This window comes from Oncorhynchus mykiss, chromosome 11, assembly GCF_013265735.2.
Source record: "Oncorhynchus mykiss isolate Arlee chromosome 11, USDA_OmykA_1.1, whole genome shotgun sequence".
Taxonomy (NCBI): domain Eukaryota; kingdom Metazoa; phylum Chordata; class Actinopteri; order Salmoniformes; family Salmonidae; genus Oncorhynchus; species Oncorhynchus mykiss.
Genome location: NC_048575.1, coordinates 33,193,288 through 33,216,822, shown reverse-complemented (window position 1 = coordinate 33,216,822; position 23,535 = coordinate 33,193,288). Strand labels below are relative to the sequence as shown.

Here is a 23,535-nt window from a genome sequence, read left to right as displayed (position 1 = left end):
GCGGATTGGCGTTAACCCATAGTGCCGAGCGATTAGTGCTTTTTGAGGGCGGTTCGGTTTTTCAATTTTTAAAAAACATTTAATGCATTAAGAAATAATGATTTTTTGAGCTTTTTAATGGAAATTCCAAAGCCAACAATAGGGAACATTATATGAAATAATATAATATTTCAGTTGGGAATATTACTTTGTTTTTATTTGATGACTATATTATTTTTCATTCGTTAAAGTCTTAAAGTCATGATCTCATCTCACTCAGGCAGATGCAGTCAGCCAGCCAAACCATCTAATGTTATCTATGTGCTCCCCATACAGTACTGTCTTTAGTCATCCTATTCAGCTAGCCTGCCTAAGTATGCTGCAGAGCTGTCTGACAAACTAATGTGACTAGTTCTTCAAGGTAAGCGAACTGTCTCTGTCCCGCTCTTCGTTGTGTTGCGTACATTCCTCGCTCATGCGGTCTATGTAGTCTGTGTGTATCTAACATAACGTAAAAGGCGTAAAAGTACATCTGTCCAGAGATCTGTATATAATGATGAGATGCTCATGTCTCTGTGCTAACAATGGGAGTCGTTGTTCCAAAGGCAGGAAAGCAGGCAACAAGCTTAGGTCCAAAATAAGCCCATAGAAACACATTGGGTTTATTTTGGGCAGATTTTGGCAAGAGTGAAACCTTGTGCTTCGCCTCTTCCTCCCTGATCCGTCTCTATCCGAGATTGAAAATACAGGATTATGGTTACCTATGTTGAATATTTGCTAATGAAAACTACAACTCGGCCCAGCATCCCACATAGTTCTTGACTTGATTTATCTCTGAAAATATTTGACTTCACTCTAGAGTAACGGCGCATTGAGCTAAATGGAATTCAATTAATTGAACCGACATCGGTCAATTAGTTGTTTAATAACCGATAACCCCCGAAATGACAGTTAATCACTCAGCACTATAATTCCATGATTCCGGATACGAAGGTCGCGTGTTCAATCCCAGTGGTAGACTTTTTTTTTGCCCTATCCAAAACCTTAACTTTTGGAGAAACAAAACAATGCTGAGCAGGAGGAGTCAACCCAGGGTGTCAAAACACTTCAAGATTTGATGTTTGGAGCAACTACGAAATTTGACACTTGGAGAAACTTAAAACAGTGAGATCTTTTTGTAAATATCAGATATTGCAAGCCAAATTGCAAATGAAATATTATTTGAAAGGAGAAGCAGAATAGAAAAGACATAAATAAACCATTTGGAATTCAGACATTTTGTTACACTCAGACAAAGCCATTTTTTTCCTTACAGAAGAGATGTAGAAATTCAGTGTAAAGAAGGGGTGCAACAGAATTTGTATTCTCCAAATAAACGCAAGTTGACGTTTATTGTCATGAGTCTTGTCCTGGAGGCAGAACTGACCGATTTCCCTTAGATAGGCTAGCTGCAAAGTAAAAAATTGGCTATAGTGTAACATTTATAGATGTTTTACTTTTTTTTAGGGTTAGGCATTAGGGTTAGCAGTGTGGTTAACGTTAGGTTTAAAATCTGATTTTATGACTTGGTGGCTGTGCCAGCTAGCGACCACTCTGCAGAGCTGCCTCCAGAACAAGATTCATGACAAAAAACCTGCCAAATAAACACTGGAGCTAAAACCAGAGCTAACCAGCTCAGAGTTGGTTTATCGCTAGCACTTCACTTTATTGGGTCCCATTTTGTAATGCTCAAAAAAACCAAACAGTTTTTACTGTATTTTTTACTGTCCAGTTCTGTTTTCCGTAAAAAGAATCATAGCCTTTTTATGTTCTCTTCAGTGTTTTTATACTGCAAAGGTTCATAATACAACACATTCATGCAATAGTCTTGCATTGCAATTTGAGATAAGCATCTATCTCGTAATAGGGAGAAGAAGACAGGGATGAAACCTTTGTGTTGCCCAGAGATCAGTCCTGAATCTCCAACGGATGACACTCCAGTGAGTGACATCCACATCCATTACTATGGCAATGGATGCAATCGTGCAGCACAACCCTTATTGTTACAGGGAGCCATTTCGGGCTGGAGCAATTACAGAGAGCTGCACTACTTTTAACCAGGGTCCATAGGGCTCTGGTCAAAAGTAGTAAACTATATAAGGAATAGGGTGTCATTTTGGGATGCAACCAGATAATAATACCAGGATGTGCTAAGAGACACCGTGGATTGCCTTGTCTTTAATGGCCGTCTTCTCTTCCTTTTATGAACTTCTTTCTTGAGGAGATATCAGAGTGGTTTTATTAGCACCGACTAGGGGAGATGATTATAGAGGTTGAACTAAATCCCAATAACCTTTAGTACAGATGTGCAGCATGAGATATAGAAGAGTATAGCTGCACAAACTCAACACACTTCCTTAATATAAAGCTAGCTAACATAGTCCATCAAAGCACGCCTGGCTTTACACATATATTTATAAAACCACCTGGAATTCCCGTTGCCTCACCATGTTATTCAAAATGGCATTTCTGGAGAAGAGCTAAAGAAATGAATGCACTTTTCCACTCTATTAGGTAGCAGCGCTTTGTTAGCATCACACTCTCTCCTGCCTAGTTGAAATTCTGCAGATGCCTTTTTTTATCCTGACAGAAATGAAAGACTCGATGCTAAAAGCTAGAGCTCCAGCTCCCTGTTAGGCAATCTCAAGGACACAGACATACAGTAGCTACGTGCAGCCTGACATCACCGTATGAATACTAAAAGTAGGACATGAAAAGGTGGCCTCCGTATTTCAGCTTCTCTCCTGCTCTCCTCTCTCTGTTGGGTGGGAAAGACCTTGGAAAACCAGAATCTTTACCAAATAAAAGCTTTCGTTTAAGGTTTGAGGAAAATATCATTTCAATTAACATCTTGCAATTCAATGCCTTGCTAACACATCTTAAATCTTACTGACTTTCCTTACAAGTAAGTCTGATTGAAAAAATCTAACAGAATATCAAAATCTAAGCCAAGTATGACTGAGACCATGATTGAAACCAAGGGCTACGTCCAACATGGCACGGTATTCCTTTGCTGTGCACTACTTTTGACCAGAGCCCTATATAGGGAATAGGTTGCCATTTGGGACAAACCCATGCATGAGCTCTACCACCAACATCATAAATAAGTTACAAGTCTCTGGACTAGGCTGTAGGGTGCAGAAGACAAATAAACAAATGATTTGCATAGACACATGGTTTTGTAGAGGAATTTTTGTTTGTTTGACATTTGGCAATGTGAAACCAACCAGACCAAATGAAACAAATAAAATGCAACAAATACTTGAACTATAGCCCTAAACTAGTATGAACATGCCCTACGTTGTTGTTGTGTGTCACCCCTCCCTGACTGTGGGGGTAGAGAAGACGTCCTTCTTACCACCCCCTTACTACTCGAACTCCACATTCCAAGAAAAAGATGACAAATGATTGACTTTTTCTCTTGGGCTAATAAGGAGGAGGAGGGCGCATTGACAGACGTAATTATGGCAGTTTCACAGAGCTCAGCCAGGGGTCCCGTTGTGGTATAATTACCATGCTTTCATCCGTACCGCACTGGATCACTGATTACTGTCTACTCTGCTCTGCACCAGCCTTACAAAAAAAGTGTATAAAAAAAAAATGTATGAACACACAAATATCTATTTTTACATGTGTCAGACGTGGTTTCCTGACATTTGCATACTTTCACATGGATGTTTCACATTCTCATTTGTGGTTTCCTAAATTATTACATTTAAGTTTCACATGTGCTTTTGTAACCAGTGGGATTAGAACCCAGGTCTCCCACAGTCAAAGCCAATGTCTTGACCATTAGACTGAGGGCCAACACTGAGGTTGAGTTCCAACATATATTTATTATCAATTTCTCTCAATCTCATAATATTGACTGTTCAGTTTAAAATAGGGCTTTCAAACGTTTAAAAATTTAATTGCGTTGAATGCAGGATTTGCTTTGATTAATCACGATTAATCGCGAAATCAGAATCTGCTCAAATTGAGCTGTAATTTACTTAAAATAAAAAGCATTACAAGAATATTGATGTCTTGATTTTGTTCAAAGTAACTGTTCGCAAAGTCAGGTAAATTGATAAATTACACTTTCTTTGAAGGGATTTTGGCAATGAGGCCCTTTATCTACATCCCCAGAGTCAGATGAACTTGTGGATACCATTTTATGTCTCTGCGTGCAGTTTGAAGGAAGATGATAACTAGCACTAGCGCAATTGCTAAATAGCATTAGCGCAACAACTGGAAGTATAGAGGGTATTTAGTTAGCAATGCTCATGGAACTACCTCTAACTTACTTCATGCAGGACACAGAGACGAACAAATGGTATCCAAAAGTTCATCTGACTACGGGGTAGATAAAGCGCCTCTGCCAAAATATCCCTTTAACCTCAATGTCAACTTGTTTTGACATCACATTGTTGTTTTTACCTGTATAGGTTATGTATTTTGGATGTTTTCAATGTATTTTGAACGCTATAAGATAATGTGATTAATTCCAATTTAAAAAGATGAACGTAAACTCACGTAAACTAGTACATTGCCTTGGTCCGTACAATTGCCCTTATTTTAGCGGCCCAAAAACGTAATACTTCCAGATCAACTGTAATGTCAATACCATTGTAAAGCACAATTTCTCCCCTTTCCAACAGAATCAGAATTACATGACCTAAACGCTGCCCCTTTCTGCAGGCAATGAGCCCCGTCGGGTCTTTTTAAAAATGGCGGGTGGGGAAGCGAAACTAATGCGTGATAGTGAGAAGGAGAGATGTTGTGTGGGAAAATAGCTTTTTTTCACTTGATCTGTCCAACTTATCACCTTATCGCCTCTGAAATGTAAATAAAACACAATAAAGAGTTTATATAATGTGTCATTACATACCTATTTGAAGGTTTGTGTCGAACTTGAATCGGGTTTTTAGGGCGATGCTAAAGTGATCTTAGAAGTAAACAGCTGCTTTGAGAATGATGATCGCATGCAATGATGATGAAAAAAATGACTAGGTATCCCCCCTTACCCCCGTCACTGACCATTTCTTGTTTTTAAAGGATGATAGAACTGCTACACCTGGTGGAGAGAGATTGTAAGACAGAAATAGTTGCTTCATGCGCGGTGTACGTTACGACATGACACGTCACAATGTAACGGAGGGTCAGTTTTTTCAACTTTTCTCCAATACTATAGAGCCATTACCATGTCTATCAATACTTGAATAGAAACCTAGTTCACACCCCGATTTTGACGTCAACACAGTCGCTACAGTCCCATTAGTTTTCTTTGTAGCGTCGTTTGAATGTTGCGGTTGCGCACATTTGTACGGAATGGGGTGAGTTTACGTTAGTCCACAGAAATTACAAAAAGTTAACTTGAGTTAACTGATTAACTCTAGACAGCCCAGAAATCATCTCTGTAGAAAAAGTATATGTTTACATTCATTCCAAAAGCAAACACATTCACACATTTTCAAATACATTCAAATCCGTTTTAGGCGTGTGTATTAAATGTAACAAAAACCAATGGACAGCTAACAATTACAGAAGCTAAAAATAGCTAGCTAGGATGAAATGGAATGCTAGTTATCGCCTATCACTAAGCTAGCTAGCGGTTAGCGATTAGCATGCAACCATTAGATAGAAATGTCATAAAAAGTAACCTTCTAAAATATTGTAAATATCATTAGCATGGTTCATATGATCACATGTAAATACACTCAATATGGCCCTCGTTTGTAAAACCATTTTATAGCCAAAATATAAGGAAATATAAAATGATCCGAAATGCCATCTTGTTCTCATTGTCTTGCATACAAAAGTCAGCTGGCTAGCTAGTTACTTAACTTAGCTACACTCATGTGAATGGACATTTTGTTTTTCACTCGGTCCAAACAATTAATTTATACATCAACCACCAGAACTCTCAGAATCTCTCCCTAGTGGTAGCGCTAAGAATACATGTATATCAATGCAACACCATTGAGGACTACAATAATAATGCAGTGGATGGATTAATTATTACACTCAGGTAGGCTAAGGAAGCTTTTTACATAATGGTATTACAGAATGTACAATTCCACATTGGGAAATATTACTACTGCAACATGTTAAAGCCACCTTTTCACACTTTCATCCCCACATGTGAACTTGAAATTCCACGTAAAAGTGATATTTTAACATGGAGCTTTCTTACATATAAAATTGCATATGTGATTTTCAAATGTGATTGTTTTTCACTTGTGAAGTTGCAGTTCAACATGTGAAAGTTAGATTTACATGTATAGTTTTCTTACATGTGAAACTGCAAATGTGATTTTCAAATGTGATTGTTCTATTTTTAATACTCGTTTCGATGTGTCATTTATGGCTTACAACTTAGGGCGGGTCATCAAGCTCGAAGAATCCAACCGCACAGCTTCTGTTGGAGACAAACAGGTTGAGTGGCGAGTGATGTGAGCCCCTCTCCTCAATAAAGGGAGCCTCTCACCTGCAACTGGACATTCTCACCTCTCTTTCTTGCGGATGTGACTGCGCTCCTGAAAAGCTCTCCTCGGCAAGACTAGATTCCTGTCTTCCTGCTTAACTGTTCTCAGGCGAACTGTGAGGTTAATGCTGCAGAAAATAGGACCTCAGCTCCTGTCGATAGTGTTGAGTACTGACTGAAGGAAAGTTTTGCTGAGGGTAGAATTCGTCACAAGGCTAGCTATCGAGACTTGGTTAGCTCTCGTCACAAGGCTTTAGCTAACTTGGCTAGCACAACACGCTCACAGGTCGTGTTGACTAGACTGACCGTCCTTGCTTTACAGCTTGATGGTCGTGAGACACACTTTGTTCATCAAGAGACAACGGAAGCAAGAACTTTCTTCGGACTAGCAGTGTATTGACTAGCTAAAAAGTTCATGTTTTTAAATATGAACTTGCAATTCACATATAAGGTGAAAACATGTAATTCTCCTCACGTGAAAAAGTGGTGTTAACATGTGAACTGTCAATTTAATACACGTGAAAATATGGTTATGTGAAATTTTAACTCAACATGTGAAAACAGCCAATTGACATGTGAAAATACAAATTTCACACATGTATTATTTTTACTAAGGGCAAGCACAGCATAACCCACTCCAACTACTAATAGCAACATGGAAGAGTGGAGAAACAACTCCAATTGTCATTTCATTGTCAAATCAAAATCAAATCAAATCAAATTTTATTGGTCACATACACATGGTTAGCAGATGTTAATGCGAGTGTAGCAAAATGGTTGTGCTTTTAGTTCCGACAGTGCAGTAATATCTAACAAGTAATCTAACAATTTCACAAAAACTACCTTTTACACACAAGTGTAAAGGAATGAATAAGAATATGTATATATAAATATATGGATAAGTACGGCATAGGCAAGATGCAGTAGGTGGTATAGAGTACAGTATATACATATGAGATGAGCAATGAAGGGTATGTAAACATTATAAAAAGTGACATTGTTTAAAGTGACTAGTGATACATTTAATTTTTAATTATTAAAGTGGCTAGAATTGACTCAGTATGTTGGCAGCAGCCACTCAATGTTAGTGATGGCTGTTTAACAGTCTGATGGCCTTGATATAGAAGCTGTTTTTCAGTCTCTTGGTCCCAGTTTTGTACCTGTACTGACCTCGCCTTCTGGATGATAGCGGGGTGAACAGTCAGTGGCTCGGGTGGTTGTTGTCCTTGATGATCTTTTTGGCCTTCCTGTGACATCGGGTGTTGTAGGTGTCCTGGAGGGCAGGTAGTTTGCCCCCGGTGATGCATTGTGCAGACCTCACTACCCTATGGAGAGCCTACGGTTGTGGGGGGAGCAGTTGCCGTACCAGGCGGAGATACAGCCCAACAGGATGCTCTCGATTGTGTTTGTGTAAACGTTTGTGAGTGTTTTCGGTGACAAGCCAAATTCTTTCAGCCTCCTGAGGTTGAAGAGGCACTGTTGCACCTTCTTCATCACGCTGTCTGTGTGGGTGGACCATTTCAGTTCGTCTGTGACGTGTACGCCGAGGAACTTAAAACTTTCCACCTTCTCCACTACTGTTCCATCGATGTGGATAGGGGGGAGCTCCCTCTGCTGTTTCCTGAAGTCCATGATCATCTACTTTGTTTTGCTGACATTGAGTATGAGATTATTTTCCTGACACCAAACTCTGAGTGCCTTCACCTCCTCCCTGTATACCGTCTCGTCATTGTTGGTAATCAAGCCTACCACTGTAGTGTCGTCTGCAAAATTGATGATTGAGTTGGAGGCATGCATGGCGACGCAGTCATGGGTGAACAGGGAGTACAGGAGAGGGCTGAGAACGCACACTTGTGGGGCCACTGTGTTGAGGATCAGTGGGGTGGAGATGTTGTTTCCTACCCTTTACCACCTTGGGGCCGAAGGTCCAGGACCCAGTTGCACAGGGCGGGGTCGAGACCCAGGGTTTCGAGCTTAATGACGAGTTGAGGGTACTATGGTGTTAAATGCTGAGCTGTAATCGAGGAACAGCATTCTTACATAGGTATTCCTCTTGTCCACATGGGTTAGGGCAGTGTGCAGTGTGATTGCAATTGTGTCGTCTGTGGACCTACTGGGGCGGTAAGCAAATTGGAGTGGGTCTAGGGTGTCAGGTAGGGTGGAAGTGATATGATCCTTGACTAGACTCTCAAAGCACTTCATGATGACGGAAGTGAGCGCTAAGGGGCAATAGTCATTTATCTCAGTTACTTTAGCGTTCTTGAGAACAGGAAAATGGTGGCCCTCTTGAAGCATGTGGAACAGCAGACTGGGATAGGGATTGATTGAATATGTCCGTAAATACACCAGCCAGCTGGTCTGTGCATGCTCTGAGGACGTGGCTAGGGAAGCCATCTGGGCCGGCAGCCTTGCGAGGGTTAACACGTTTAAATGTTTTACTCACGTTGGCTGCGGTGAAGTAGAGCCCGCAGGTTTTGGTAGCGGGCCATGTCAGTGCCATTGTGTTGTCCTCAAAGCGAGCAAAGAAGTTGTTTAGTTTGTCTGGGAGCAAGACGTCGGTGTCTGCGATGGGGTTGGTTTTCTTTTTGTAATCCGTGAATGACTGTAGACCCTGCCACATACGTCTCGTGTCTGAGCCGTTGAATTGTGACTACTTTGTCTCTATACTGATGCATAGCTTGTTTGATTGCCTTGCGGAGGGAATAGCTACACTGTGTGTATTCGGTCATGTTTCCGGTCGCCTTGCCATGATTAAAAGCAGTGGTTCGCGCTTTGAGTTTTGTGCGAATGCTGCCATCAATCCACGGTTTCTGGTTGGGAAGGATTTAATAGTCACCATGGGTACATCACCGATGCACTTGCTAATAAACTCGTCCACCGAATCAGCATATACATCAATGTTGTTGTCTGAGGCTATCCGGAACATATCCAAGTCCACGTGATCGAAGCAATCTTGAAGCGTGGAATCAGATTGGTCGGACCAGCGTTGAACAGACGTGAGCATGGGTGTTTCCTGTTTAAGTTTCTGTCTATAGGCTGGGAGCAACAAAATGGAGTCGTGGTCAGATTTGCCGAAAGGAGGGTGAGCGAGGGCTTTGCATGCGTCGCGGAAGTTAGAGTAACATTGATCCAGAATGCTGCCAGCCCAGGTAGCGCATTTGATATGCTCATAAAATTTAGGGAGCCTTGTTTTCAGATTTTTAGGGCTAGGCCCCTTTTTTCTCCACTTCCTGCCTGAATGACATGCCCAAAGTAAACTACCTGTAGCTCAGGCCCTGAAGCCAGGATATGCATATAATTGGTACCATTGGAAAAAAAACACTTTGAAGTTTGTAGAAATGTTAAAATAATGTAAGAGAATATAACACAATAGATACTGTAGGAGAAAATCCAAAGAGAGACCATCCTCTTACAAAGGCAAGAGAAAGGTCATATTGAAAATTAGCTCCCTGAATGCAATTTCTATGGCTTCCAAAGGGTGTCAGCAGTCTATGTTCAAGGTTTCTGGCTTGTAACTTCAAAAACGAATAATATACATTAGTTATAGTAGAGGGACACAGTCTTGGAAATTCGTGTTTGCACGCGCCATGAAGACATTACACACCTGCTAAAATTGGTTTCCTATTGAACATACTTCTTCCCTAAATAAATATTATAGTTTGATTACATTTTAGATTATCTGAGGAGTAAATAGAAACGTATTTTGACTTGTTGAAACAAAGTTTAGGGGTAGATTTTCAGATTCCTTTCTCTGCAAGTTGAACGAGTGGATTACTCAAATTGATGGCACCAACTAAACTGACTTTTTGGGATATAAAGAAGGATTTTATCTAACAAAATGACACTACATGTTATTGCTAGGAACCTTTGGATGACAAATCAGAGGAAGATTTTCAAAAAGTAAGTGAATAATTTAGCGTTATATGTGAAAGTATGAAACCTGTGCTGGTGGAAAAATATTTGTGTGGGGTGCCGTCCTCAAACAATCGCATGGCATGTTTTCGCTGTAATAGCTACTGTAAATAGGACAGTGCAGATAGATTAACAAGAATGTAACCTTTCAACCAATATATGACACTTATATGTACATAAATGTTTAAAATCCATAACATTTATGATTATTTACAATGCCTTGCGAAAGTATTCGGCCCCCTTGAACTTTGCGACCTTTTGCCACATTTCAGGCTTCAAACATAAAGATATAAAACTGTATTTTTTTGTGAAGAATCAACAACAAGTGGGACACAATCATGAAGTGGAACGACATTTATTGGATATTTCAAACTTTTTTAACAAATCAAAAACTGAAAAATTGGGCGTGCAAAATTATTCAGCCCCTTTACTTTCAGTGCAGCAAACTCTCTCCAGAAGTTCAGTGAGGATCTCTGAATGATCCAATGTTGACCTAAATGACTAATGATGATAAATACAATCCACCTGTGTGTAATCAAGTCTCCGTATAAATGCACCTGCACTGTGATAGTCTCAGAGGTCCGTTAAAAGCGCAGAGAGCATCATGAAGAACAAGGAACACACCAGGCAGGTCCGAGATACTGTTGTGAAGAAGTTTAAAGCCGGATTTGGATACAAAAAGATTTCCCAAGCTTTAAACATCCCAAGGAGCACTGTGCAAGCGATAATATTGAAATGGAAGGAGTATCAGACCACTGCAAATCTACCAAGACCTGGCCGTCCCTCCAAACTTTCAGCTCATACAAGGAGAAGACTGATCAGAGATGCAGCCAAGAGGCCCATGATCACTCTGGATGAACTGCAGAGATCTACAGCTGAGGTGGGAGACTCTGTCCATAGGACAACAATCAGTCGTATATTGCACAAATCTGGCCTTTATGGAAGAGTGGCAAGAAGAAAGCCATTTCTTAAAGATATCCATAAAAAGTGTCGTTTAAAGTTTGCCACAAGCCACCTGGGAGACACGAAGACCTGAGACTGGGACGGAGATTTGTCTTCCAACAAGACAATGATCCAAAACATAAAGCAAAATCTACAATGGAATGGTTCAAAAATAAACATATCCAGGTGTTAGAATGGCCAAGTCAAAGTCCAGACCTGAATCCAATCGAGAATCTGTGGAAAGAACTGAAAACTGCTGTTCACAAATGCTCTCCATCCAACCTCACTGAGCTCGAGCTGTTTTGCAAGGAGGAATGGGAAAAAATGTCAGTCTCTCGATGTGCAAAACTGATAGAGACATACCCCAAGCGACTTACAGCTGTAATCGCAGCAAAAGGTGGCGCTACAAAGTATTAACTTAAGGGGGCTGAATAATTTTGCACGCCCAATTTTTCAGTTTTTGGTTTGTTAAAAAAGTTTGAAATATCCAATAAATGTTGTTCCACTTCATGATTGTGTCCCACTTGTTGTTGATTCTTCACAAAAAAATACAGTTTTATATCTTTATGTTTGAAGCCTGAAATGTGGCAAAAGGTCGCAAAGTTCAAGGGGGCCGAATACTTTCGCAAGGCACTGTATTTGAATTGCGCACCCTGCAGTTTCACTGGAAGTTGTCCCGCTAGCGGGACCCCTAGTTAAGATCCCCACCTACAATAAATGCAGCCTCAGGATATGTGGTTTCCAGTTTACATAGAGTTATGATGATAATCTAAGAGAATTCTCTTGGTAGATAATGCGGTTGGCATTTCATTGTAAGGAATTCTAGGTCATGTGAACAAAAGGACTTGAGTTCCTGTATGTTGTTATGATCACACCACAGTTAATCATAAGGAATACACCCCCGCCCTTCTTCTTACCAGAGAGATGTTTGTTTCTGTTTGGCGCGATGCGTGAAGAAACCGGGTGGCTGTACCGACTCTGATAACGTATCCCGAGTGAGCCATGTTTCCGTGAAACAGAGAATGTTACAATCTCTGATTTCTCTCTGGAAGGCAACCCTTGCTCGAATTTCGTCTACCTAGTTGTCAAGAGACTGGACATTGCCGAGTAGTATACTCGGGAGCAGTGAGCAATGTGCCCGTCTACGGAGCCTGACCAGAGGACCGCTCCGTCTGCCCCTTCTGCGGCGCCGTTGTTTTGGGTCGCCTACTGGGATCCGATCCATTGTCCTGGGTGGTGGTCCAAACAGAGGATCCGCTTCGAGAAATTCGTATTCCTGGTCGTAATGTTGGCAAGTTGACGTTACTCTTATATCCAATAGTTCTTCCTGGCTGTATACTGCATAGTTTCCTAAGAATGCGAAGCGAGGCGACCATATCTGTCGGCGCCATGTAGCATGTTTTCCTCTTTGAACGACAACACAATAGAGGGAAGAGATAATTTAGTTTAACCTTCTAATATTGGAGAGATGCAAATGGAGAAATAGATCATTGATATTTTAAGGGACATTTTTCATATTAAACAGAGAGAGAATTAGGGAGGAGAGAGAGCAGATTCAGCTCAACCACAGCACAGATAAGTAGAATGACTTGACATAGTCAAAAGTGAATTTCTGTCTGATAATCACTCAAAATACTACGGCTTCAGAAGCAAAAATAAAAATAGATTGTTATCGTAAAAAACATGGTATCATTATTACGTATGCATTAAAATGAAGAATATACAATAAATTGATGTTTGCAAACTTCCAGTTAGTTTTGTTCTGTGCTATACAGTAATAGGCTTTTAGCCCAAATGTGGAGGAACCCATCCCCATCTCTCTCCAAGAGATTTCCTACTGTATTTGAAATGCATAGTTTACTGTTCTTTTTTAATGGAATCCTTCTCTAGAAGCAGCAGGGGAAATCAGAAATAGCCTTTATTGTGAAATGTGAAAAAGACAGAAATATAACCCTAAACTTTCCCGATATTTGGGCCATTTTGGATTTGTTCAGGGGAAACATTACCGAGTCCAAATAATAATAAACCACCATTCTTTTGGGATGAATACGTCAAAGCAGAGCTGATATCTCAAGAGAGCAGCCATTTCAAAACAGGGAAGGTGACAAACTATTAATTCACAAGACACTGCGAATCCATTGAGGTGCAAAATGTGAGGAACAAAGGCATAAGGTTCAATGGGGAAAATTAATGACAAGTCACAAAAACACATTTAATTTCAATATAAAATCCAACCTCAACAGGTCTTTGTGTAGAGTTGCAACCACAAAGCGTAAAAGAAACATAAAGTGAAGGAGTATGGGACGCGGAATGATACTCACAATTGGGCTAGCATTGATGTAATCCGAGTTGCCATGGTTATTCTCAGCCTTCAAGGTGATTCTGGAATGATCATCTGTCGTAGAAATACATAATACACCACACATTTTTTGCTTTTCCTCTATTGAAACATTTCATTGTTGATAAATGACATGGAATCGAAAATACTGTATTTCAGTGTCAGTTCACATGGCCAAAAATAACACTGGAATAACCTAGTAATCGGCTCCTGAGGGATGTGGTCAGACTGCACACGGTCAGAGGTGTGTAACAACACTTACAGACAACCACGGCGTCAGAGCGGTTCCTCTTGGTGTTGTGTTGGCCCTGGCCCACGTCACAGTCACCGGGCTCAGCCAGGTAACCACACATCGCCTCCCACTCCCTCTCCAGGCGGTTCTTGTTCTTCAAGTGGTCCTCCATGTACGACTAAGGAGAGAGAAAAGGTGGCCATTTTAAAACAACTAAATAATCAATAACTAAATAATCAAACAAAAGATAATGATTTTGAAATGGAAAAGTAATTACATATAGCAGCATTAAGAGGGGAAGGATGGGGAGGGTACCCCCAGAATATTTTTGATCGTCATTCACTGTCTAGAATAGATCAAATGAAAGGCAATTCATGCCTATGCTGTAGACCTGCTCTATTTCAGTGGATCTCTAAGGCCTTCCTATCTACACACTGGAGCAGAATACTATTCCCATGTCAACAGGCAGACCAACAGACAGACAGAAAGATTTAGGGGGGGGGGGTAAGTTATGGAGGTGTTGGGGGGAGGGGCCACCAAAAACCGCACCACGCAATTAAAGACTCCTGAAAGGTTTCTCCACATTGGAAATACCTCAGTGTGCTTCAATCATCGTCTTTCAAACCGCTTGCACAGCTCCTGATAAGATTGTCTGCGTTTAAGCTGTCGCTTGGAGAACAGCAAAATTTAATTCGCCAGAGAGACAAGGAGAAAAGAAAAGCAGGGGGGGGGTTGAAAAAAAAAGCCAACGTTGCTCCTCTAACAAACCAGGTCTTATGGAGCTCAGAGGCTGGGGCGGCTCTGGAGAAGACTCTTTTTCAGAGGAACAGTGTTCGCCTGACGCTTGTATCAACGCTCCCCGCAGGGTTAAACGGTTTAGGCCGTCATTGTGTAAGGCAGGAGATTACAGACTCATAAACTGATGTGGGGGATCAGCCGGGTAATACAATGAAAGCTATACCCAGTAGTGCTATGCTTTTATCAAACATTAAAAAGGCAGCGGAGGTGAGTCGGCAGAGAGAGGTGATGCACCGTGTTTATCTATAGTACAGTTAAGGCTGTCAATTCAATCTCACCATGGATACAACTGACATGTAAATATATTCAGGGACATGCACAGTACGGGACATTAGCCACTCTAAAATCCACTCTTCCGCCATTCACCATCAGCAGAAAATATTAACTTCCAGTCATATCTTTGTCAAAAAACAGTAGATCGTATTTCACAGCAGCTTTTTTGGTTCTAAAGTTACAGGCTGGGTACCAAATTACACCCTATTCCCTATATGGTGCTCTACTTTTGACCGGGGCACATAGGACTCTGGTCAAAAGTCATGCACTGTGTCAGGGATAGTGTGTCATTTTTCATGCAGCCCCAGTCATAGTAGATAATGCACCAAATGACAAGCAGTGTATTAGAGGGCACATGTAGGTCCAATTATTATGCCTCATTGCAGTAATAACAGTAGATGTACTCTAGTCACTAGCAACTCAGAGGGGTTGGCTGTCATTGACTACACATCAACTACTTTAAATAAGAATTCTTTGCTTTCCTTTTGAGTGAAAATTAGCAAATGTGCACAAAAAAAAGTAATTGTCACCATCTCTATCATATCATTATGTTGACTGTTCTTTGTCAGCAGTGAGCACCAATCTGCATGTTGGCTGCTGTGTCGCCGACGCAACAAACAAACAATGCAGTATTTTCAGAAGTGACGGTTGAATGACAGGGTGTCATGAAAACTTGACAGAGCCATTTCCATGCAGTTCTCTTGACAGAGTGGAACAAGTGTGTCTCAATTAGCACCTTATTCCCTATATAGTGCACTACTTTTGACCAGGGCCCATACAATTTAGCTCCACAGCATGACACCCCATCCACCTTCCCTACACAGACCTATACACCCTATATGAGTAAATATTTTATAAATACTTTCAGAAGGGCTACAGAATTGCCGCCAGTCAATGGCTTATACACCTACTCTTCATCACAAATTGTAATAATTGTGTTGTTTTTGTGGGAGCTGGGATTTGTATGTAGTGATGTAGCAGCCTGATTGTGGATGGATGAAGCAGCAGATCACCTCATCTTCTAGAGGCAGAGAGTGTGTGTCCCAAATGGCATCCTATTCTCTACATAGTACACTACTTTTGACCAGAGCCCTATGGGCTATAGGGTGCCATTTGGAACATAACAAGAGTAACAGGGCTGAGTAAATAAGGGATTAGTAACTGGGCTGTCAATCAGAGGTTCTGAGAGGATGGATGTCAAGGAAACACTGAGTAATCCCCCTAACAATAGCCCTCATTGGCCATAAAGAGCTGCTACGTTAGATACAGAGAAAATACAGACAAAACAAGTGACACAACATTGCTACTGTTGTGCCACTGTAATGTTACTGTAATAATGGGTACAGTCAGCCGACATGGCTATATGAAGACACCTATTTGATGATAAATATGAAATACTGAGAAGTCACAGGGAATACCATGGGGAAAGTAGAAAGTGTCTGAAAAGCATAGTAGCTTTTCTCTCCAGCCTGGAGAGAAAGGGCATTGCAATCAGTCCAATCAATCAGGGATAGAATCAAAAGCGAACAACTCACTTGTCCTTAATAAATTACCTGCCTTACTCTAACAAATTATTCATTTTCAATTAGATTTTTTTAAGACATGGAAGTAAGCCATCAAAATAATGAAATCTTGCCTGGGGCTTGCTATCGATTTTCTAAAGGCAACAAATAAGCATTTACAGAGGGTACATATACAGTAACAACGGCAATTATATCAACATCGCAACCATATCTACTGGACATCATAAGAACAGTACCAAAAACAAAGAATAGAAGCATTACTGTATGGAGTTATCCATGGTGCTGAAAGCCTGTCAGTAGAATAACATAGCTGGTGTTACTGCTCCTAAAAAGGCTGTTTGTCTTTGAATAGGTTTGAAATTCGATACATATTGTGCACTGAAAAATCCTTACCCATTCTAATTTATGGTGCATAAATATGGGTGACCGAAACACACAGACTGCATGTTTCAACATGCCTCAGCACTAGAAGGTCTACCAAAATAGGAGAGAATAAAGTCTAGGCAATCATACAAACTAATCCCACCATCCCACCAACTCTGATTTTGAACCTAGGAAGTTATTATATACATTTCACTCTACAGTGCTGAACACCTGTACTAAAGTGTGACTGTATCTCCTGGAGTAACTTAACAGCATGTTCATGGATCTGAGCCGGAACTACAGATACAATATTAACAGGTCGACATCCCAAATGGCCCTCTATTCCTTATTTAGTGCACAAATTTGAACAGGGCCCACAGGGCTCAGGGCAAAAGTAGTGCACTACAGTATATAGGGCATAGAGTGCCATTGGGGGAAAAACCCAGGTGAAGCATGGATAAGTGTAGATTGGGCTAGAAAGAGCCTCCTACTCACATCCAGTGTGTTAGATGTAGGTGTGAGCTATAAGATAGCCCCACCCAGCATGAGAGCAAGGTACTCAACACTCCCACAGTCCACGCTGCATGAGATCCACAGAGGACAGGACAGGATAGATGAAAAAAATAAAATCTGGTCTGAGATCAGCGATACCAAGGCAATCTCACATGTGGTTAATCGATCACTCGGGAGTCAAAACAGAGTCAAGGTCTGTGCGGTTTTTATGTGCATTATACTCAGCTTTTCTGAAGAATCTGCAGTGAATCTGGTTGATTCTTAGCAAGGCAAATGTAAAAGACCTGTACATGGTGTAGAACTTTGTTGTAATGTAAAGGTCAAATATGTTCCATTCAAATGTTTTCAAAAGAGGTGTCTCAACCAGCCTTGACATTTGCAATAAAGCCCATTCATTCTGACAAATCCAACGAGTTATTCAAACTCATTTCCCTTCCTTATAGGAAAAGCCTGACATGCACTGTGATGATGAATTCTACCCCATGAATGAAAACACTGCCAGGCATCTTTCCATCTCTTTTATCAAGCTTGTCTGCAGTGAATAAGACAGAAGTTGTGCAAAATTCAAACAATCCATTGTGTGTGCAACTGAGGGGCCCCACAAGGAAAAAGAATAATAATAATTCTAAAACATTCAACTGACAATCAGCTGGGTAATGATATTTCACTTTAGAGCAGCTCTCATCACACAAAGCAATTTCCGTATCACTTTGGCTTTAATAGAGAAAGAGCAGGAGGGAGAGAGAGAGGGAGAGAGAGAGGAGAGGGGCAAGGAGGAGGGATAAAGAGGGTGACAGTGAGAGTGAGAAAACAAGAGCAAGAGAAAGAATGGCAGAGATGGCAGGGCGGGATAAAGCGAGAGAAAAATAAAAAAAATTGGAAGAGAGATAGAGGTGGAAGGAAAGACAGAGCTGGAAATAAAATGAGATAACCGCAGAGATGTAGCGAGCATAGTGAGAGAAAGGGTTAGAGAGACAGAGCCAGACAGACAAACAGAATCAAAGCTGGAAGCTGAGGGCAGAGGGGAGACATCCTATAAATTACACACACTATACTTCATACTGACTCCAAACATCAGGCTCCTCGCATCAGACAGACATACTGTACATATATACATACACTCAGACAGACAGGACAGACAGAAGGACCGGAAAGACAGGCAGACTATAGGGTACTGTAGCGGCACGTATGTTGTTGTACCAGTATCATGTGGCCGGTGGAGATGTCCATGTTGGAGGGGACAGGCTCTTCGCACCAGGAGGAAGTGGAGCTACGGGCCGAGGGGCTGGCTATGGGTCCCCCGTCGCTGAACTGAGAAGACGAGCTGTTCAGCCGCGAGAGGCGCCGCAGAGGCTCCGGGCACTCCGCACGCTCCGATGTCCGCACAGCCATCCGCTGGCGACACAGCTCCTGGAAAGGAGAGAGTAGAACCTGATCAGGCATTGGTTGACTCTTAGCTGATTCTTAGTGCATTATCATTGCAAATAAAAAGGACTTCTAAATGGTACAATATATTACAATACAATATTACTCCAGTACAAAAGCCAAACATACATTGTTTTGAGATTGAGATTGTGTCAGACGGGGATATCACTGTGACCTATGGAGCACGGTTTGTAGCAAACCTATTTATATAAATGATGTCAGGAAGTAGAAATACAGTTAAAGGTTCATGAAGTGACCTTCAAAAAACTTGAATTGCCAAGGTCAAGCCAGTGTATTGCCACCATTTGAAAGAGCAAATAATAATAAACTGTAAGAATACATTGGGTGGCTGGCTCGCAAGGGATGTGTTCATTTGTTTTAAAGTATTGATTTCCATTTGTGTAAATGTGGTAACAATTTCAATGAGCCACTTCTTTAATAATGCATTAGTTACTTATGTATTTTCTTACAAGGAGGCACAAGTTATTATGAAGACAAAAGTTAATAAAAAGATGAGCAACAAAAACAACCAAAATCAATGATACTGCCCATGAGCAACAAAAAGCCCACGTTCAAAATCTAACAACCATATTCATCTTTCGGTAAGAAATATATCTGCTTCCATCACTCAAAGGGATTGAACAAGGAATCAATACTTTAAGCCCAATGGATTTTCTTTGAATTGAGCATCCACCCTTATTCGTAACAACAAAACTACAACAGGGATGAGCAACCTACGTATTCACATGTGCAGTAGGCCTTTACTTTGGCATTTGGATTGAACTTGTACAGATGTAGGATCTTCATTTGATCACCCTGTTGCAGGAGAACTTCCCTGCAATGCATTTGAGGTTTTAAAAAAAAACGCTTCGGAGGTTTGTAAGGTACGTTTGCGGCAGGTAGCTTGGCGGTTAAGAGTGGTGGAGGGTTGGGCCAGTAACCGAAAGGTCGCCTACATCGGTGAAAAATCGGCCGATCTGCCCTTGAGCAGAGCCCTTAACGGCAATTTGCTCCAGGAGCGCTGCACTTCTATGGCTGACCCTGTAAAACAACATATTTCACTGCGACAAAATGAAGATCGTACATCTGTACGTGGGATTATATTGGATTCAGAAGACTCTCCCTCTGCCGCCACCCCACCATGAAGATTACTCCTCTCTACATATTGACTTGGCTTTTCTCCCATCATGCCTTGTGCTCACAGATGCCCCATTAGGGATTCAGAGCCTGAGCGTTATCTAGCCAGCCACTCATCTTCCCACATATAAAAAAGGAGAGAAAAGAGAAGAGAAAAAACCACCTCATTGTTTGAAGGGTGCAATCTTACAGGACCCGAACCCCCTCTCTCCCCCTTCTTCCTCCCCTACCCCCGATAGTGTCAGTCTTATGTGGAGCTGGAGATTTCTCCATTATATTCACAGTAATCTGTGAGGCCCATCGTGTTTGGTGTGTGGCCTGCACCAGTCAGACCCACAGACTGATCTTCAACCTCAATTAATAACCAGGGTTGGATCCCAAATGGCAACCTATTCCCTATGAAGTGCACTTCTTTGACCAGGACCCATAACAGCAAGCCAGAAGAGCAGAAGGCAGTGTCTTCTGAAAGCAACACATAGCTACTAGTCTATCTCATGATCTATCATTGAGATATTTCCCTCCGGGGATCAGCACCTAAGCCCTGGTCTAGGATCAGCTTTCCCTACGTCTAACCTTAATCATCATAACCATGAGAATCTGCCCCGGGCCACGGCCTTAGGGAACTTTCCACGTCCACTTAATAATTAATCCAGTATCTCTAATCTACACCTTTACAGAGTCAAGGGTTGCGTCTCAAATGGCACTCTATTCCCTACATAGGCCCGTAGGGTTCTGGCGGGGGAAAAGTGCACTAAATAGAGAATAGGGTGCCATTTGGGACGCAAGCCCTGTTTCTTTTCAACAAGGGAAAACAAATTGTAATCCAGCTAAAACTATAGTCAGATTACTCTGAGAATGTACTACTGTCCTTGCTAGGGTTGCATCATTTAGTTAACTTTGCCAAAATGTCAAATTTTTCCTGAAATCCCAGTTGGAATAGGAAGGAGGAGGGAATGAGCAGGAAATCAGTGAAGCCTCCAACAGGGATTTCTGGGAAAACCTGGTAATTTTGGGGAAAGTTACCGGAATTGTGCAACCCTTATACTTGCTATACCCTAGAGCTATATCTGTAACCATGAAATATGTTATACACACATGGATGCCAGACATTCTCATTTCTTCAAGTTCAATGTTAAAGCAAATAACAACAAAAAAAAGGACGGTATAGAGTTGAGATTGATTGCTACACCACTTAACTGGCAATACCTGCCTTAACAGTTGACACGCTACATTCATATAGCAATTCATCTGTTCTGCTAGTAAACATGATAGGCTCCAACGACACCTAATTGTATTGTAAAAATAAATACATATATATTGTAAATATTGTAAAAGTCCATTAAACCAACAAAATAAAATAACATTGAAGAAACAGGGGCCTGAATGAACGGTTACAGAACAAAACCTTTCTCTGCTTTCTTTAATGATTGTCCCTCTTTAGTGTGTACAATCGGGAAAGGCGACACTGTGGAAAGCTGATTAAATATTGAGCATGTGAATGTGATGGGTGGATGTGCACTGAGTGCCCATGCTGAGCACAGCTGAGCCCAGGACAAAATCAATACGAGCCAGCCACCCACCCACCCATTCAGCCAGCCAGCCAGCCAGCCAGCCAGCCACCCAGTCAGTCAGCCAGCCAGCCGTTGGTCCTGGAGGAATGGAAGGAATAGGTCATACAATGAACCCGTTCCCCTGCTGAAAAGGCTCTCCCCTAGTCACAGGTCATAGCCAATACAACCTTCAATGGAATATCAAGGCTTTGTCTGGAGTTTAGACCTCTGGATACATTTGACTAGCCTTGTTAAACCAGCCTGAGTGCAGCGGTCAGTCTGGTTTCACAAGGCTAACCTTTGACTTGGATGGTAAAAAAGCAATTGTTTATTCTATTTCTATTTTAAATAACAACCAAATCACAAATTACATTTCTCCATAATACAAAATCAAATGATGGGTAATCTTGCAATTAGGTTACAAAAACGTTACATACTTTACATTCTATTGATAACCACACTTAAATCACAACCTAGCTCTTATCATGAACAAAGAGACATTTTTACAAACAACTGTTACAAATGTGACAAAATCAACCAGATATTCCCTTCAAATCAAGTAATTCAAAACACAACGACTACGTGCCACTGCAGACCAATCAGAATAAGGCTAGCGTCAGGGACCGGGACCAGAGTCCATTCTCTACCAGCAGAGCACTCAGCGGCTGCACTGTGATAGGCTGACGCAAAGGAGGCTCCTCTCACCTGATAGGTTGCGGTTGCATCAGCGCTGGTGTCAGTCCCCAGGCTGGCTAGTTTCTCCTTCAGTTGGAGGTGGGAGCGGTGACGCAGGCAGAAGAGCCAGCCAGACACTGCCAGCGCCCCCATGATCAGAACCATGGAGATGATGGTCAAGACCATGAACTGACCAGACTCCAGATGACTCTCCTTGACCACCGGGATCTGTCTCAAGCTGCCCTTCTGGGAAGAGAGAGAGAAAAGGGGATGATTAAATGCCCTACACATCTGCACGCACACACATACAGATGTTAAATGTAAAGTGCTTTGATGCTTAAAAAAGCTTCTGGAATGTGTAATTTTCACCTAGAAATGTCAAACTTGATTTTCCCATACAAACAATGTATCAACCCCTACAAAAATGTCCATGAATTATAATCCACATAATAATTCACGTTTCTTGTTGCTGCAGAATTATTTCCCTGCTGTAGCAAATTGGATCAAATGAAGATCCTACATCAGTGACAAAATGTACAAACAAGGAAATGGACATAAATCTGGCAGCAAAAGGAAAAGCATAACCTCCATATTAGAAAAGACTTGGGATTTCTGTCATTTGTTTTACAGAAATACAGAAGCAAATTCACACAGTATTTCCCTCCCTGTCTATCCAACCCACGCCCACTCATCCCCACCTAGATTAACTTCCTGCCCACCCCACTCATTACTTTACAATAATAGTGGTTTTTATCATGTGCATTCAAACTCCCTCAAGCTCTATTACTCTCTCCTGTCCAGCCCACAAACTGGCTGCTCTATAGTCATTTAGGCCCATTTTGTCCTGGCATGGGGATACCTGCCATTGTGCAGCTACAGGAGGTTTGGACAGTAAAATATTTCCCTAATAGCCTTCCAGCCTTGAGTTTGGCTGAATTGAGGCCCTGGCCCAGGCCCCTGATCTAATGGCTAGGAGTGCCTGAAAGTGGGATCTTAGATTGTGTGTACCCAGCAGAAGCCCACTAGAATGGGCCTTTCAGAGATGTTGTTAACCACCTCCCCGGTGGTCAGATCTAAGCCCAAGAGAATAGCTTGGTATTGGCATGGTATTGTCTCACAGGTCCCTGTATGGCTGCCTGGCTGGGTCTCAGTAAGTGCATGGACCCCTGGGAAGGTTTTAGCACTTTTTAATAGAATATGAACCCAGATGCACTGCAGAGTCTTTGGACGAGCGGCCCAACTCCATCAAGTATCCTGTCTACCTCGATCTAGTCAATGCACTCAAATTTCCAACAATCAGAATTAAAGAGGGGTTTTCAACTTCAATCAAATCAAAAGCACAAAAGAATCATCAACCTCTGAAACATGGT

General features: G+C 41.5%; 1 protein-coding gene across 1 annotated transcript in view; it reads right to left on the bottom strand.

Moving 5' to 3' along the window:
• Positions 1–23,535, bottom strand: part of LOC110535589 (receptor-type tyrosine-protein phosphatase N2) — a 288,776-nt gene that overhangs the window by 17,721 nt on the left and 247,520 nt on the right. Inside the window, exons 12-15 of the mRNA XM_021620665.2 lie at positions 22,196–22,411; positions 18,579–18,788; positions 13,939–14,086; positions 13,660–13,733 (exon numbers count right to left, since the gene is read on the bottom strand). Coding sequence (XP_021476340.1) covers positions 13,660–13,733; positions 13,939–14,086; positions 18,579–18,788; positions 22,196–22,411 — 648 coding nt within the window. The remainder of the gene's footprint in view (positions 1–13,659; positions 13,734–13,938; positions 14,087–18,578; positions 18,789–22,195; positions 22,412–23,535) is intronic.